Source organism: Micropterus dolomieu, linkage group LG14 (genome assembly GCF_021292245.1).
Source record: "Micropterus dolomieu isolate WLL.071019.BEF.003 ecotype Adirondacks linkage group LG14, ASM2129224v1, whole genome shotgun sequence".
NCBI lineage: Eukaryota > Metazoa > Chordata > Actinopteri > Centrarchiformes > Centrarchidae > Micropterus > Micropterus dolomieu.
Genome location: NC_060163.1, coordinates 21,545,058 through 21,563,733, shown reverse-complemented (window position 1 = coordinate 21,563,733; position 18,676 = coordinate 21,545,058). Strand labels below are relative to the sequence as shown.

General features: G+C 39.6%; 1 protein-coding gene across 3 annotated transcripts in view; it reads left to right on the top strand.

The window, feature by feature from the left end:
- The window catches only part of wnk4a (WNK lysine deficient protein kinase 4a), a 44,767-nt gene that overhangs the window by 15,994 nt on the left and 10,097 nt on the right, over nucleotides 1-18,676 (top strand). For all 3 annotated transcript variants that reach the window (XM_046068662.1, XM_046068663.1, XM_046068661.1), the window contains exons 3-13: nucleotides 3,475-3,647; nucleotides 4,049-4,269; nucleotides 4,784-4,941; nucleotides 8,068-8,156; nucleotides 8,808-9,027; nucleotides 10,277-10,637; nucleotides 11,328-11,479; nucleotides 12,495-12,568; nucleotides 14,180-14,315; nucleotides 14,795-14,911; nucleotides 16,992-17,165. In XM_046068662.1, the coding sequence (XP_045924618.1) occupies nucleotides 3,475-3,647; nucleotides 4,049-4,269; nucleotides 4,784-4,941; nucleotides 8,068-8,156; nucleotides 8,808-9,027; nucleotides 10,277-10,637; nucleotides 11,328-11,479; nucleotides 12,495-12,568; nucleotides 14,180-14,315; nucleotides 14,795-14,911; nucleotides 16,992-17,165 (1,875 nt within the window). The remainder of the gene's footprint in view (nucleotides 1-3,474; nucleotides 3,648-4,048; nucleotides 4,270-4,783; nucleotides 4,942-8,067; nucleotides 8,157-8,807; nucleotides 9,028-10,276; nucleotides 10,638-11,327; nucleotides 11,480-12,494; nucleotides 12,569-14,179; nucleotides 14,316-14,794; nucleotides 14,912-16,991; nucleotides 17,166-18,676) is intronic.

The following is an 18,676-nucleotide window of genomic DNA, read 5'->3' as shown; positions in this document are numbered from 1 at the left end:
GAATAATCCATTAAATTACTAATTATTTCAGCACTATACTTTTATCATTTTATCATCAAGACGTGCATATAAAAAAAACAATTGAAACCTCTGCTTATCACCCTTAACACACATCCCTGCAAGCTATAAGTAGTATGACTAAATGCATTTTTTCACTTGTCCTACTTTTTTTCCCATATTTATTAAAGAATCCCACAGATAGCACAGATAGTCTGCCCACACTGAGTCCTGGTCAGACTGTATCTGTTTAAGTGTAACCTCAGGACAGTCCAAAGTTTTCATTCCCGTAAGCTGCAGCATACACCACCTGGTTTGGTGCAAATGTTGGCTGACATGTCATGTTCATGTCCTGGTTGTCATAATAGGGGCGCTGACAGGGACTTCTTAATACCAGTGGCTCCTCTACCATCAACACTGCTTACGTAAGTCCACTTATGTGGCACTAAGCCCAAGTATTTCCAACCCCCAACTCAACACACACACATACCTCTAAGCAGCTAAGAATAAAACATCCAGCTCAAAGAGACAACAGTACAAGAAAACTTTTAGCAGAGGCTCATTCATACCTCTGAATCTAGACAGTTTTTATGGATCAACAATTGTCTTTTTCAAAATGGAGATGGTTTGTTTTTGTGGCTCTCCCCTGCATTGCTTTCTCCAGAGTTGCGCAATGGATTTTGGCCTCATTTTTCAAAAAGGGCAGAGGGAAGAAAGAAGTGGGGGTAGATGCAGTCAAATATCCCATTGAAAAGTTAGGTAGAAGTCGTGCAACATGTCAACAGAGGATTCCTTCTTTGGGAAGTGACAGAGGGCTTCTGACTAAAGATAGATATCATTAACACTAATTGAAACACATTATAGTTATCTGTAATAATGAAAGAAAATCATGTTTATTAGACTTAACTTAACTGGTGGCTGTCATGATGTGAAAACAGTTCTCAGTCAAACTGAAGCATTACTGTATGGTTGGTTTTCATTTCTGCTATTAGTCACAGCTTAAGTGTGCTTGTTTACTGGGAAGAGGGAAGAGTTGTTCCCCCCCGAAATTAGCCAGCACCAATAACAGTGCAATCAGATGACAGCATCACAATGCTATCACGGCTCATACTTGTGCTTTGTTGTTTCCATCTGTATTTCTTTTTTCACTGCGTTTGAAACTCTTTTTTTGACATTTTAAATGAACAATTCTTCAGTTTGGTGTTTTGAATCAAGGACAGGTTTTGATGAAATAATCACCCACCATCCACTCCAGTTTGTTTGACAGCTCACATTTTATGAACTGAATTTTGGTTTTTCGAAGAGCCCCTCTGAAGTTGCCAAAGCTCTTCATTTTGAATTTTAGTATTTTGCAATCATGCCATCCAAGCTCTAGTAAATCCTGCGGTTTTGGAAGCGCAAAGGTATTCAAGTGGCTCGGCTGCATGCCACAACTAATGCATGTTACACTGACTCTGAACTGCAAACAGGCGACTATCCACAGGAGACAAAGCTTGCCACACAGGGGTTTGATGTTATCAAACTTAGATAAATAAATACCCAGATGCGAATCAACCCTCTGACTCACTCACCCTGGGTCATCCACAAACTGCACATACGCTATTAATTTGTCTCATAATGTGTGTGTTTTTTTCGAGATACAGTGAGATAAAGCTCAATGTCCACGTCTGTAATTTGTACGTAATTTGTAATCTGTACAAAGCATATATTAGATTAAAGTGAAACTGACTTATTCAGAAGACAGATTTCGATGCTCTTTTCATTTTAAACATGTCAGTCATTACTTTTCCTCTTAACCCAAAATGTTTTCTTTTTTGCAAATAATTTAGTATTTCTGCAGAAAGTCTTGCATTTGAGGAATAAACTGATCACTGTCGACCTAAAAGTAAACCACTTTGTCAGAAGTCACCTCTCTGTCTTGCTGTTAAGACCAGGGCCTCATGTTGAGTAAAATGACACATTGACAGGTGATGGCACAGGTAAAAGCGTTGTGTAACTTAAGACTCCGCAGGTCTGTTGATGAGGAGGGACAGAGTGTAGCGGTCAAGTTGATTGTAAGCACAAACATATGCAGAACATTTTTCCCAGAAATCTGCCTCAATGCAGGATTCATAGTCCTGAAGTCTCCCAGGAGTTTTCCACTAACCACCCAACCACAGGCAGAGTTACTCCAACAGCAGCTAAATTGGGCCATTCATCCTAGAGGAAACACAAAAATGTCTTTGTTCATCCAGCATGATCGCTGTGCTTGGTTCACTTTTACATGGATTCTGGAAACCTCCTCCTAAGGTATGTAAAGTCAGAGCTCCCCTTATTGGAAAATAAATGTGATTATGTAATCGGAGGGTCACCCAGATGGATGAACCCAGTCCCACAGTGAGCTCATTAGTTAAAGCAACAGTGATTTATCAAATTAGTCCCATGTAGTTACATGCTGCGTTTATTGCTACCTACTTATGTAACCGTACAGAGCCCTGACAAGACCAGAACTCTACAACTCCACTGTCAGCACAACTACATTCTTATGGTTGACAAAACAATCTCACCTCAAGGCCCATTTACTCACAGTTGTGGAGCTTTCTGATAATATCACACGACCTTCATCAGCAGATGTCCAGTTGTGTAAATTGTAGATGTTTAAATTTCTTCTCGTCCATGTTGGATTAAAAGTTTAGCACCATTTTGTCCTGGTTTTGAGAAACTAGCTGGAGAACTCAGAAGCTGGGATACTGAGGAATGTAAACTCCTGAAGCAGGTTTCTGATAATTCTCTGCTGTGTGTGCAGATGTATCCTCAATTTAAGTTAGACGTTTTTTCTTAGTTGTTCAAATCAGTCTGGTGCTGCTTATTGATGGCTGTTGTCCCTACTTCAAAAATCAATCAAGCTCAGTCTGAGATTTATAGGCAGGATTAAGAATGGGGATGTCATATTCCTGTAACAGAGCCAGACTTTACCTACATTATTAAAATTTGGTGTTAAGCATGGAAGAGAGAATTATATAAATAACAACTCTTAAATGGACATATTTCTGCAATCATCATGAAAAATGTTACCAATAACAGCTTCTGTGTTGACTAAAATTGACATTGGGATGGATAATTCAGTTGCTGATTGTTTAGGGCAAAACAAATTTGCTAACATTACACGGACACAGTGTCAGGCTGAACGAATGAGATGAAACAAAATTGCAATTCAGTCTGTTTATTAGGGTCATGAATTTCACCTCAGGGATCAACAAAGTCTTATGTTATCTTATCCAGGCACAAACCAAACTGGGTTCAGCCTCAAATTCAGAGGTAACTCAGTCATTACAGAAATGCAACAATGGTTAAGAATCATGTATAGAAGGAGCTGAATGACCCGGTTTCTCATTTTCATGTCAGTATCCCAAATCTGATCAAAACCTGGATAAGACTATAAACCAGGATGCTGTTTAGCATAAAAAAACACTCTTAACAGTGTGATTTTCTCTGCAGACCCGTAAGCTGACCAAGGCAGAGAGACAACGTTTCAGTGAGGAGGTGGAGATGCTGAAGGGCCTGCAGCACCCTAACATTGTCCGCTTCCACGACTCCTGGAAGTCCACTGTAAAGGGCCACAAGTGCATCCTCCTGGTGACTGAACTTATGACTTCTGGCACCCTCAAAACGTGAGTCTCTTGATCCAGTTCCCCTTTAAACTGCACATAAAAATGTCCATACCTGAAAGCAGTTCATTTTTTGCTCTCTTACCTTTTATAAGAAGGTGTTACATTTTTTAAATGGCGGATATCCTTTTTCCAAATAAAACTATTCATGTCTTCCATAGAAAAGAGGATATTTGTGTCATGTTTGACAGTCTTTGCTTTTTAAGGTATGATAAAAGGTGCAGTATAAGCACCAGAGAATAGCTGCACTTTGGATACAGTGATCTGGGAGAGATTTCAGGAAACTAGCTCACTTTGAAACTTCCTCTTGGCTGTCAAAATAAGTATTTCATTAGTAAATACTTCCAGTATTTTGATAGGTTTAGAATGGGCTGTTTAGTCTTATCCCCCTGTCTTATTTTTAGGTACTTGAAGAGGTTCAAGGAGATGAAGCTGAAGTTGCTGCAGCGCTGGAGTCGTCAGATCCTCAAAGGGCTTTACTTCCTGCACACACGCTCTCCTCCCATCATCCACCGGGACCTCAAGTGTGACAACATCTTCATCACCGGCCCCACCGGCTCCGTCAAGATAGGAGATCTGGGGCTGGCCACTCTCAAAAGTGCCTCTTTTGCTAAAAGTGTCATTGGTAAGATAATTTACACTCACTGAAATTACATCTATAACACCATTTTGCTTACATCTATAAACTCTGGAAATGGGCTAAAGGCTTTTAATTTCAGTGGGAACTTGATTTTTTGTAGAGTTTAATTCACCAGATCCATATGAAAAATTGTTTGATTATTGCCCTTTTTTTGGGGAATGGTGCATTTGATGATTGATTTTGTTTAGTAAAATTAAAACAGAAATTAGCTATTTATCAGCTATTTTCACTGAAAATGCTCTACTTAACTCAATGTATACTACCTGATAAATACTATCCATAATACAGATAAAGTTGGCAACTAGCTGGTGAACATAGAGGAGCATTTCAGCCTTTTAAGAGTCAGATATTTTTTTACAGTGTTAGCATCTTATGATAACTTTGTATATATAGTAAGACTTGATGCAAACTGTGTTGAAACTGGACTGTTGATTGACCTTCACTGATTCAGTATTAGTAATAGAACAACTGTCTACTTCTACCCTCTGAAACCTGACAGGAACTCCAGAGTTCATGGCCCCAGAGATGTACGAGGAGAAGTACGATGAAGCAGTGGATGTCTACGCCTTTGGAATGTGCATCCTGGAGATGGCCACCTCTGAGTACCCGTACTCCGAGTGCCAAAATGCTGCCCAGATCTACCGCAAAGTCACCAGTGTGAGTAAGGGAAGGAGGAGGGCCACCTCGTTTTTTAACCCATATTTAACGTAACTGTTCACATGTGTTCGCTTTCTCCCATGTGCAAACTGGAATTCAGTCAAGAGGAACCAGGACATTTTGTGTATATGTCTGGATTTCCTGAGTCCTTGGAAAAAGTGGGCCCCACATGGAATGAAAGCTGCATTTTGTCTATTAAAGGCTCAGTTTTGTCCATTACAAGCTCAGAGTGTAGAACCGTATCATAACCTGACCGCTTTTCTGTTCTCAGCCCGCAATCATGACGCAGATGCTTGACTCACTGATTGCCAGTGTACAGTATTTACCAATTCAAAGATCCTGTCTAACTAGTTCTAGCTATTTTGTTAATTGTAATATTCCCATGTCCATCAAATCGTGTTTGAATGGAGAACTTACATGAACCATCAACACTGACATTTGCAAACTTTCTGTCTGAACTGCTTTTTATGCATTGCAGAAAACAACTATTTTAAGAAAGCAAAGATGTATTAGAAAATGTGATATTTTTCTTTCATTGGAAGACATCTGTCTAATGATGAAGAGAGCTGGAGTCCCAGCCCAGTGCCCAGGACATTAACTAATGTTACATTTAGATCACATCATAAAGTTTCATACAGAAAATATCTGGGAGAAAAAAAGACCAGAAGCAGTGTAGTGAGTTTTAAGACCGTAGCATTACACCAGTGGTTTTAGACTACCGTATTTCAAGCTGTTCCCGATGACGCCACGGTGGGCAAGAGCAGAAGGTGGTAGAATTATATGTTTTGGAAATTGTGTCTCACCCATTACTCCACAAAGAAGGCTGTTTCTTTCTTGCGTGTCACATATGCAAAGCAAACAGTGTCTGACGGAGGCTGGAAAGTGAGAAAGCGACAATGCCAACAAGTTAGAGTGGGTCTGGCTCCTCCACAAACAGGACAACATAATAATGTTCCATGTGCAGTTAGAGAACCTTACCCGTGCAACAAGATTTAATTAAAATCATATTAGCTATGCCCTTCATTATTTGTTTATGTTTTACATTTATGTGCAGTGCAGACGACATCTGGACATTTGTCAATTTATTGGTATGGCAGTTAATTTTTTCAGAACATTAAACACTAACCTATAAACTTTATGTAACTTAACACATATATGACTGACTTGTACTAGAAGTAATTTACTATTTAAGGTGCCTACAGAAAGAAATATAGCTTGAAATATGAAAGGCAGAACATATAGCCTACAAATGGGTCTTGGATGTGGGTGGTCACAACTGTCTGAAGACTTTTCTTTGGCCTTGTTCAGAACATGTATTGTTTTTAAATGGATTGATGAGTAAATAAATTCCTTTTTACTATGGAAAAATGCCTTTAATACACTACATGGCCAAAAGTATGTGGACACCCAAACATTACATCCAAATATGATTGTTTGTCTTCTCATTCCAAAACCATTGGTGTTAATCTCCTGCTAATAGCAGCCTCCACTCTTGTGAGAAGGCTTTCCAAAAGATTTTGATTGATATTGATTAATCTGCTGATTATTTTCCCTATTAATCGATACGTACATATTGAAAAATGGCCATCACATGTCACAAGAGCAAACATTTGCATATTCAAATCTCAATTCAATATTCAAATAACTAACAATCCAAAACCCAAATATTTTCAGTTTAGTATCATGTTAGCAAATACTGACATTTGAGAAGCTGGAACCATTTTTGCTTTAAGACCAATACTTTGTGAATCACTGAGCATAGGGACATATTATTTCCTGTTAAAACAGGAAATCACGTTAAACAAGCTGTTGCCACAAAGTTGGAGATGCACTGTTTTCTCAAATTCCCTCATTTGAAACAAACCTTGAAAAACAGACAAAAGACCATAAGTATATCTGCACAGGTCCACATACTGTTGGACATTTAGTGTATTTCCCTCAATGGACTGAAATACGACATTTTTCTTGTAAGACATCACCGTGCTTCAATTTTATATTAGTGCAGAATAATTGTTGTGGGATCATGAACTTAGCAAAGTCAATATGACGACAGCGTATTTCTCAAGATCTTATCTATAGACCTCTGTCACCACAGGACAGGATCGTCACAAATTAGATTTTGAATGAAAAAAAAACTGATGTACACTGAAGCTGCCTGTGAGGACACTGAAGAAACATAGAAACCTCTGTGTTCTGCTTCAGATCCTCTGTCACATTTTGCATATACGATAACAGCGCCTCAAAGATTGCGCTGAAGCTTTTTTTGGGTTTCCCAATTTGTGTTTGCATTCAGAAATATATAGTTATTCAGTGAGTTTGCATGAGATTATTAGATAACACATCCCTATGCATTCTCTAAAGACAATAACAAAAGTCACAACAAACACACTTTAGAAAATAATAATGTTCTTCTCTCTACTGTCTCGCAGCTTTGTCCTTTGTCTCACTTTAACAGGTAGCGGAAATATCTAGAGAAATGTATTTATGGTAATAACAGCAAATACAGTAGTTACTGTGTGACATATCAGTCTTTAAATGTGATTACAGAGTGCATCACTCAGCCTTTCTTTCTGGCAAATGTAATTGGTTGGGTGTTTTGACCTCACATCAGCTGGTTGCTTGGGTATCTGTAGGCCAAACATCTTTCTGACCTCGACTCTTTGCTTTCTTATCAGTGTTTTTACGGGAGTGGGAGCTCTGCAGTAATCTATGTACATTCTCATGATAGAAGGGATATAGAAAACCTCCCTTTACTCATACAAGTGAGTAGCCCTGCCTGATTTTTTTTCTGTCTTGAGATAAACTCTGCGCAGGAGTTCAAAATTTAAGTGAAAGAAAGAAGAGCATCTCGGGGTTTTTTCTATTTTCATGACCTCTTGTTATTGTTGTTCTCTGGTGGAGCACAGAGCCAAAATGTCATGCTTGCTAGTGGCAGATGTCACAAAGCAGGTGGAGGTGGGAGTGGTTGTTACTGCTTTGACTTGATCCTCTGACAGGATAACTGTGGGATAAATGTAAATGGAGGCGATCATTGTTGCTGATCACTTATTCTACTAAAAGCCACCCCTCTGGTATTAAGAAAGTATGAAGCCCTTCAGCTAAAGTAAATCTCTTCTGTTTTCACAGGGAATTAAGCCAGATAGCTTCTACAAAGTCAAAGTCCCAGAGCTCAAGGAGATCATTGAGGGCTGCATTCGTATGAACAAAGATGAAAGGTAAAAGTGAAATCATTTACATATATTACATATTACAGCACAAACATTTAAAAATAATCTAATCAGATTCCATAACAGAATATTATTAACCATTTAGGAAAGTGAAAAAAGTGATAAAACGACTCTTTAACGGTTCTATCTTTCAAGCTAAACTGTATTAAGATTTGTAGCACACAATACAAACTCACCTGCAGCTTCAGTTTTGAGAAACCTTGGATTGTCTGCAGCTTCTCACTGAGAATAAACACAATCCAAACAGATGATAGTACTGGCCTTCAAAAACAATAATATATTTTATTTTCAATACCGGGTAGCTGACATTGTTGGTAGAAATGTCTTTTACTGTACATGTTCAACAAATAGTCACAAAAACATCAAGGTAACTTGATGGAGCATGTTTTGCAACCCTTTTTTTTCATTGGTGCACGCAAAGGTTTTTTTTCAAAAGGACATCATTTTTGAAGGCTTAAACAGTTACCCAGTTGCACTGATTATAAGCCTTATCAGAACCTGCTGCGAGATGCAAAAGCATTTCTCCAAGTGTAGTTAGTTATGAATTAATACAAATTATGAAAAACAACATTAATACAAGGTCTTTTAAGTTGCCTGCGTGTGTAACAAAAGATGACTGATTTTCTTCTTTTACTGCAGGTACACCATTCAGGACCTCCTGGATCACCCCTTCTTTCAGGAGAACAATGGAGTGCACGTGGAGCTGGCAGAGGAGGACGACATGGTGAAGTCGGGTTTGAAGCTGTGGCTGCGCATGGATGACACCAAGAAGCTCCATGGGAAATACAAGGACAACAACGCCATTGAGTTCCTCTTTGAGCTCTACAAAGACGTGCCTGAGGAGGTGTCTCAGGAGATGGTAGGCCGGCACACAAAGATTGTTTGTTGTGAGGTCAACCTTTACTGCTTCACTGGCCCAGTTTGTAGCAGCTATTAGTGAGGAAATTGAGTAATTGATCCCAGATCAACAGATGGAGGCCGCTTCAGCCAACCCCCACATGTTCTCTGCATCCTGATCTTGATTGATGATGATCGCTTTTTATAGGTTTTCTGGGGGGAGAGCTGACTGGCTATGTAGTTGGTGACTGTTCTTAACACAATTAAACACCATAATTCTCCTCACAAAAGAAAGAAGAAAAGGCAGTGTGTTTAGATGACAGCCTAAAGTGGACTTATTGTAGCTAATCATTATCCTCCTTCAGCAATAATATTTGAAGTTGAATTACATATCAAAAGACAGATATAATTTTGTAACTTTCGAATAGAATTTTAATTTAAATGTACGTACAGATATTAGATTCTGAGACCCTGTTACAGGCTCAGCTAACATCATATCACAGAGTCTGAGAAATGTCACTTTTCAGTAATCTGTATTTTGACCCCAAACAGTGAAAACAGGCTCACTAATGCACCCCAGCTTCATTATACTTCTTTTACGGTTGTGTTATGACAGCAAAAGCTTTGAAATGTGCTCCAGCCATAAAGTGAACGCCTTGCAGCGTGTGTCAAGGGCACGGCTCAACATTTAATCATCAGTGGTTCGAAACATGAGAGCGTGTCTCAGGAAGCAGCCACAGGTCACATCTTTAATAATATAATGGCCCTCTTGCTTGTTACGAAACAGGTATTTATGTCCTCTAGAACCCCATCGGTAGAGGTCACTTTTAATGAAAATGCAAGCCACAATTCCTTACTTGCTTACCTCTTTGTGGTAGTTTTCATCAAGATCAAATTTGGTATCAGCAGGGGACACCTAGTCCGGCCGCTCTGCTGTAATCTGACTATGTGTTGAGAGGCAGGTTAGGACTGAGTGTCCCAGCCTGCTGGACTGGGTGTTGGGAGACTGTGCAAGACTCCAAAGTGACAGAAGAATGCAGTCAATGTGCACTGATTTTACAAAACAAATGTTGTTAGCATGGAAGCTTTTGTCACTTTTGTTAGTGGACTTACTGTTGATTTCACAGCTTGCGTCATCAAGTCATTAAGTGCAGCAGACCTACGTAAATTGTCTGCATATTGTAGCAGCAAACATTGGACTGTGAAGTATAGACCTTCACATATGTTCATGTTGTGCTCTGACCTGACCATTTCTGTGTGTTGTTATGCAGGTTGTGCTTGGCTTTGTGTGTGAGGCTGACTTCAAGCTCGTGGCCAAGGCCATACGGGACAGGGTGACGGCCATCAAGCGGCAGAGAGAAAAACTGAGGCGACATGCAGAGGAGCAGAAGAAGAAGCAGGAGCAAGAAGCAATAGAAGAAGAACCAGAGCCTCCGCCTCCTTTATCTAAAGTCAGCGACGCTGTTGCAGCAGAGTCCCCCACTGTCGCCCTGACGCCTTCTGCCTCCATCCTGTCCCCCGTCACTAGCTCTGCAGACTCTGGCGTCAGCTACAACTACCCTGCAGAGCCAGAGGAGCCCGAGGCAGACCAGCACTTCCACATCCGCCACAACAGCCTGTCCTCTGCTAACTGTGAGCCTCCTAATATAACATCGCATACCACAAAGAGTTTGTAGGCTTTCTCTATATCTGGTGTTTTCATATATTCAGTTCAGGTACAAAATCCTTAGCACCTTTCTTAGGTTTATAAAACGCGTTTAAAACGAATAAGATAATATGAAAATGATAGCGCCACCAATGACAAGGATTTTCCCATACAGTAGTTCCTGAAGACTGAATCCAAATGGCTTTGCAGTACCACAAGTCCTTAAATTTATAGTGTGGTGAATCTTGGATTTTTGCAATATCATTATGGAGTCATATGAGGCAAATATTTTTTTCGTTGCATTAGATTTACAATTGTATTGAACAGAAAGCTGTTCAGATCTCAGAGCACATGGGAGGTTTACAGTGAAATGTGAAACTGTAGATAACTAAATTATTCAGTCCCTGGAAGTCTCATGGTGTGTGGTCTTGGTGAATCAGTTCGATCATCAGTCTAAATACATCCAGCATCTTCTGTACGTCTGCAGAACTGGTGCTAGTCCTCAGTGAAACCCCTCAAGCTTTTCATGTTTTTGTATGTGTGGCATGTCTCAGTTTGGGGTCATTAGGTGTGTGTGTTTCTGTGCATACAGTATGAGTGTGTACAGTATAGTTTGTGTCATTTAGTCAGACCACAGTTGGTCACATGATAATGGCTTATGTCCTTTGTTGAAACAGCTGACTGCGAGACGGATGGCTATATGAGCTCCTCTGGGCTTCAGGATCCGCTGGAGACCAGCAGCTTCAATGCGCCTGTGACCCCTCCCACCACGCAGACCGACACCCCGACTACAAACGGTTTCCCCATCCCAGCCCTCCGCTTCCCCTCAGTGAGTGGCCTCAATAAAGGATTTCAGTACTTTACGAGACCTCCTTCCTCAGTCTAATACAGTACTGACAGAGCGTTATGTAAACAATATATAGTTGGAAAGTAACACTTCACAGCAAGGTAATTTAGTAGTTTAATAGTAATTAATTTCCTACTAAGCAATGCAATTATATCCATCTTGTGTTTTTTTCTAGTCAGCACATATTTATTTTTACAGTTACATGGCCACAGATGAAATTTCTAGTTAAGTAGAGTTTTAACCAGGCAAAGAGTCTACAGCTATGCAATAATACTGACATGCTGATGTTTAGCAGCAATACTGTTTACCATGTTGGGGCGGCTGTGGCTCAGGAGGAAGAGCGGGTTGGGTGTTAATCGGAAGGTCGGCGGTTCAATCCCTGGCTCCCCTGGTTGCATGTCGAAGTGTCCTTGGGCAAGATACTGAACCCCGATTTGCCCCTGGCGGCTATTCCGCCAGTGTATGAGTGAGTGTGAATGTTAGTTTACGTTTGAGCACTTAGGCTCAGTGTATGAATGTGTGTGATGCAGATGTAGTGTAAAAGCGCTTTGAGTGGTCGAAAAGACTAGAAAGGCGCTATACAAGTACGGAGCATTTACATGTTCACCTTGGAACTAGATGAAAAGTCAGAGGATTACCAAAGTTATTACAATTCATCCTCTTGGCAATGCATCCAATAGTTTAAATAATACTTCACCATTTTGTCTGGACCCAAGTGGTGGACCAACAGATCAGCAGTGATCACACACTGTGACACTATTATTTTTATCAAAGCAAAGTGCCAAATTGAGGAACTTTATGTATAAATACACACATAAGGAATGCCAAATTAAGATTTAATGTAACTTGTTTGAAGTAAATCAAAAACTTCTGCACTTAAAATTCATCATGTGGAAAATGTTTCTTGGCTACTATCTTGTACTAAAGCTTCAAAGGAAAAAGAAATGAATGGAAGTCTTTATCCAGGTTTACCTTACCACAACTCTCATTTCTACAGAGTATTGCGGTCTCCAGCAACATAGAACATGGCAACTCAGGGATCCCGAGTGGCTTCAACTCCCCTGTGGACAGGTAATGTTCTTCAGCCTTCTTTTTTTGACATCCAAGAGACAATGGAGTTCAGTAGTCCCTTCTTAAAGTTGTAGACCTGAAAATCAATGTGACTCTAGTAGAAATGTCTGATCTTCCCTCTATAACTCCTCCTCCTCCACATCTGTGGGGCTGTGACAACAAGCTTGAGGCAATCGACAGGCTCTTCTGTGTTTTTATTGGAGTGAGGCAGAATGGACCCTTGCAGGTTTCTGTGTGAATGGCTCTCAGATGTTATGGAGGCCTTGTTTTCCATGTTGGTGGGATGTTAAGGAGAGAGTGCCTTTATTCTTGGCATGAGAGCCGACAATGGACAATTGAGTGTGTGTGTGTGTGTGTGTGTGTTGGAGGGTTTGCCATCTGGGCTCCATCTTCTCTTCAGAGGCTATAATTATTTCATAATGATTTTGTTGCCATGCACAACATCAGATGCTGAGTAAGGCTACAAATAACGATTGTTTTCATAATTGATTAATCTCTTGGTTATTTTATTTGACTCATCACTTAATTGTTTTGTCTACATTATAATTATTATTATCTATGTTCCAAATGACATCTTTACGTTGCTAGTTTTGTCCAACCAACTGCCCAAAACCCAAAGATATTCAGTTTACAAATATATAAAATAAAGAAAAGCAGTAACTTAAACAATTAATCCATTGTCAATCATTTTTTAAATCAATTTATGTGATTAAATACAGTTAATTCCTGTATTTAGTTCACAATATGTTGTCTCTCAGTGTAGGATTTGGTTGGTACTATAGAACAAACACAGTGAATGTCAAAAGCTCTTTAACAGCCAGCTTAGTTTTTCTTCCGTATCTGACTTTCATAGTAGATTGAAACCAATGTCAAGTCTAGCCGAGTATCGTATCTCATAACATCTTAGACATGCACTATTTAGGATCCAAAACATGCTCCCAGTTGTTTAATTCCTCTTCTGAAAAAAAACTTGGCTAACTGATGAGCAGAGCTGCATTTAAGCTCAAAACAGAAGAACAATTTGCAAAATCAAAACCGATGTTTAATCTTATCTAGTCTAATTTCCGCATTCTCTGTGTTTATATGTGAAAACAAGCTTTACTTTGAACTCAAGTTACCCGTAAGGTAGATGTTTTTAAATAGAGACAGGCGGATGCTGCCAACCAGTAGGCCTGTAAATGTTTGCAGCCTGTGGATGGAGGGGAGTCTGTGACCGCAGCAATCCAAAAAAAGACCCAGGAGACACAATTAGCTGAACCAAAGCTTTTTATAAAACAGGCTCAATGTTCTCTGAAACTTAAAACTCATTCTTTGTATAAATACAACACATCACATGGACATGTTGCTTCCTCAGGATGAACACTTGGATGAGCTTTGTTAAACTGTATTATTTAACTCTGCTGTTTACACCCAAGAGACATGCCACTGTAATACATCAAGACTTTATTTGACAATTCAGAGTGCTGTTTATTATTGTGTGTGATGCCAAGATAATCTACGTTGTAGATGATAGATGTTCTTTGAATTACATTATTGCATGAGGAATGTTTCCGTGGCTATTTGGGGGGCGTATTTTCTAACGAGAAGCACGTCTAATTTATTTATTTGTAGCTACGCCTCCGATGTGACTTCAGGCTTGAGTGACGGCTACGAGGGCCTATCAGAGAAGAGTGAGAAAACTGCCGCGAGGCGAACTGCTGCGAAGCTGTTCAGGAGGAGGGCGCGCTCAAGGCTCCGCATCACAGGGGTACAATAAATCAAACGTTTTGTTTAATTACAACACTGCAAATATGTTTAAGCACGTCATAAACAGATAAATCAACCAGCTGGATTGAATGATTGAATTAGTGGATTCATTTTATTTATGAGGGAGCGGTGAAGCCCCACCCTTGTTATGCAAGGTTATCAGTAGCTATGCTGTTTTCCCCCTGGCAACTGCAGTAAATTTCTGTTTGATCAGAACACTCTGTGGTCTTTTAATGAGTGTGTTTAGACTGGTGGCAGAGACAAACAAATCATGCATAACCACATATGCATACGGTTGTGCAAAAAGTGCATAGCACAATATACACTGCATTTTACAGTGGACTCACACACATGTTCACATGTTTGCTCACGCAAACACACACAAAAAACATATTGTTCCTCCTGTGTTTAACTTTGCTCAGTGCTGTAGAGGGTAAACAGACACATGACATTACCATTGATCCTGTCCCATCTCTGCAGCTCTCTGATAAAGTGGACCGTGTGGTTGAGTGTCAGCTGCAGACACACAATGACAAGATGGTGACTTTCAAGTTTGACCTGGATGGAGATAACCCTGAAGACATCGCTGCTGTCATGGTGAGTCATCACTGGCCAAGTAATGATCAACAGGCACCATATTCAGAAGAGCGAAAATAAAACGAGGTTCCAAAATAGATGTTTCTTTTGTTTCCAGTTAGTTACTTTAGCTGTGAATGATATTGTTTTTTTGTGAAATTTGGCTTTGGATTAAATAAAAATTGATTAGATTTTAGTGTTTATTCTGATCTGGAATATCCTTTTTTTGGATAGAGTCCTTAATCTATATCCTAAGATATTGATGATGTTGAGGTGGCAAAGGTTTGAACTCTTGATTTAAAATAAACCTTTGTGACCTTTGCTAGACAGAACACACATTGGTCACAAGTGATGAGTAACAGCTAAAGGTCAATACTAAAACTAAGTGTAACAGTAGAACAAGTAGAGAAAAGCCATGAAGTCAATGAACTGTCTCAGAAATATCCCTTATACAGAAATTTTGCTAACGTTAGCCACCAAAAGCTACTGGTTTATACCAGACCAAGTAAGGCTGTAGCAGCAGAAAAACCTTGAGTATATTGAATTAAGCAATGGTAGTTTGATTGTTAATGAGTTTAACTTTCAGTTTGTAAGAGCAATAATGTGTTATATCTTTTTTCATATGTTACATTAATGAGATGGAATAAGATCTTTGGTTTACTTTTGAAATTTGCATGGCAGTCATTTAACTGCGGACACACCGGTGGTTTCGTCATTACAAACGCATCTTGTGCAGCCAAACTTACCTTAATACAAAGCTCTAGGGGAGATTTCCAAATATTCTTTTATGGAAATAAGCATAAAATTATGCACAAGACATCTATAAAATTTCCATTTGATGGAATAGCGCAGCCATAAAAAACATGGAGTCACTCAGTGTGAGGAACAAGCTGAAACAGAATATATGATACTGTCAGACAGTGTTGAATAATATCAACCTTAAATCCACCTAGGCAAGAGAGGATGAAAAAATAAGTCTTCATTAGATCTCCTAGAGCTGTCACTGTCGGCTGATAAGCTTGACATATTCCTCTATCTCTGCTAGACGTACACATGATTCATCCTGCTTCCAGTGAACAGCCTTTTGTTTGTCAATCCTAACTCTGGCTGATAGTATATCTAACTTTCTGTGAAGTTAGTGACGCAAGTAAGCAGCCCCATCCCCCTGTTATTGTCTTTTAGCTTTATTAGAGGCTGGAGCATAGAGAGGTGGTGTACGTACACAAGCCTGTGTGAGGAAGGTGTGATGAGGCAGCTCTTAAAACATACTGGGCTTTTGTTTACTGAGTCTTGGCACAGCAGGGGTGCTTGGCATCTCAACAGCCTCAGTGGTTCTCAGTGCAGGGTTTTAAATGAGCTGAATTATGCCATGCTGACTGGAAAGGGTCACCACACCCCAACCCACAATTCACAGCAACGCTCAAAACTGCATGGATATGCAAAACTGACAACCTCCTCTAACAAACCAATGTATTGTGGATTTACACAAGATGATTTATGTATTTTTTCCCAAGAATAATCATTAGCTGAGGGTAGGTGGGTAGATTTCAAAGATGGTGCCTCAGATAGACATCTAGTAATCTTAGAAGCATGTATTACTCCTTATCTATTCCTTTGCAGTGGTGAAATGTACTTTTAATAAAAGCCTATGCTTAAGTAAAGTTTTAAGGTACTTTTACTTTACATTTTCTCCTAATAAACATCTACATTTTGGTGTGAAATATTGGGGTTTTTTGTACTCCACTTTGTTTATTTGACAGCTGTAGATAAAGATTTTATCTGGAAACAATATGAAATATGATGCATTTTTGTAGATTGGAGTCCCCAACTTTATATAAAGTAAATCAATTTAGTGTCACCATGAACAACTAAAACAGTAAAAAGCTGCATTAATGCATTTGTATTACCAATCCAATAATATACTACATAATTAGATAACACTCACAGGCGCTGTTTTTCTGCATGACAAGTACTTTTATTTTTGATACTTTAAGTACATATTGCTGATAATACCTGTGTACAGCCTATTTTCACATTGTGATACTTTTACTTAAGTAAAGCATCTGAATACTTCTTCCACCGTTGTCCTTTTGTCTTCAAGGTGCACAAGGAGTTCATCCTGCCATCAGAGAAGGAGGGCTTTATCCATCGAATGGGTGACATCATCAAACGGGCTGAGTCTCTGATGGCCAAAGAGCAGCCGGTCCACTCCAGTGGGCACCGACTTCCCCAGCCTGCTTTTCACACTGGGGTTAACTCGTTGTCCTCCTCACAGGTCAGCAGCTGTTCCTTTCCAGTAATCCACATCCCAGTATTGTTAGCTGAGAACAAAGGAAGTAACAGTAACTCAGCGCGGGAAGTTTTATTGGTTTTTTTTACTGTACTGTCTGATCATCATAAATTACATCAGCTACAGTGTGTCTAGCTGTGCTTGTCTAACCAGGCCCATAAATCTGGGGCAAATAGAAAGGTATAGAGTAGCTTCCTACACATGAAATAAAAACAAACAAACGGCAGTGTCTCACTGTCCACCATTCCCCCTGAGACTTGCCCTTTGACATACCAGGTTAAGTGTTCCTAAAGCCACCTTTCATTTGTGCTTTCATTTAAAAGAACTCTAATGTCATAAAACCCTGTGATTGGTAGAAACCTACCCCATGCCTCCTGTTTTCACATTTATTAGTTCCCACAACAACAAATCCTTTCCAGTGCTTACACCATAATGAACTTTCCAGTATATCTGCCCACATTGAATGTTAGGATTTATTAAGGATAGAGTTAGGAGCAGTGCCGCCCCTGTAGAACATATTGCCTAATCAGGTACAGTTTGTCTGCTTATTAGGGTATGTTCCGCCAGGGTATGTTCCACTTTGTAGAACACACAAAACAAAATCTCCTTGTGCCATAAAAATGATCTAAGATGTTCATAAATGGAGATGGAGAAAATAATAATGTGCAGTTTAATGTAGAACAAGAGACAAATAAGAGCAGTAAATGTCCACCGCCAACTATCTACCTTGTTCACCATTTTTCCAACCCCCTGGTTACATAATTACCATAAATCACTCTGGACAAATCTATCCTGGCTCCACTCCAGCACCTGATTTAAAAACACAGCATTGTCCACATCCCTCAAAAACCATTATGGCTGCTCCTCCCACCACCGTCCAGCCAACAAACCAGACCAAGCTAGTAAAGAAACCCACAAGCCCAGAGACTGTATAATGTAATGTATTTATCTCTGTTCTGGGTGTAGCTTTGAGGTAGCGCGCTATTCTGAGAGTTTTGGGAAGAGACGCTGTATAAATGAAGCTTTAATCCCTGGAAAGCCATGCTTCTCTGGCTGTTGCTAGTGTACTTTATCCACCACATGAAGAACAAGAATAATAGTGGATGCAGCCATGGTAGCCGCTGAGCTAAACATGCATGCTAACATACTGATGTAAAGCACGTATACTGTTTACCATTTTCACCATTTTAATTAAGCATGTTAGCATGTTAATATTTGCTATTTAGCACTAAACATAAACAACAGCTGTGCCAATCCATGTAGAAGATGTTGAGATATTTCACAGGATAATTTAAAACTTTGACCTGCTGGTGGCGCTGGAGGGGAAAATAAGGGGATCATCAAAGTCGTTAGGATTCATCCTCAAGGGATCATGAACATCAGTACAAAGTTTAATGGCAATTTTGTTGGGATATTCCCGTCTGCACCACAGACATTGCCATCCTTGTGGCAGGGAACAATTTTCAGTTTCTTCACTTCGTTTTTTTTGCAGATGG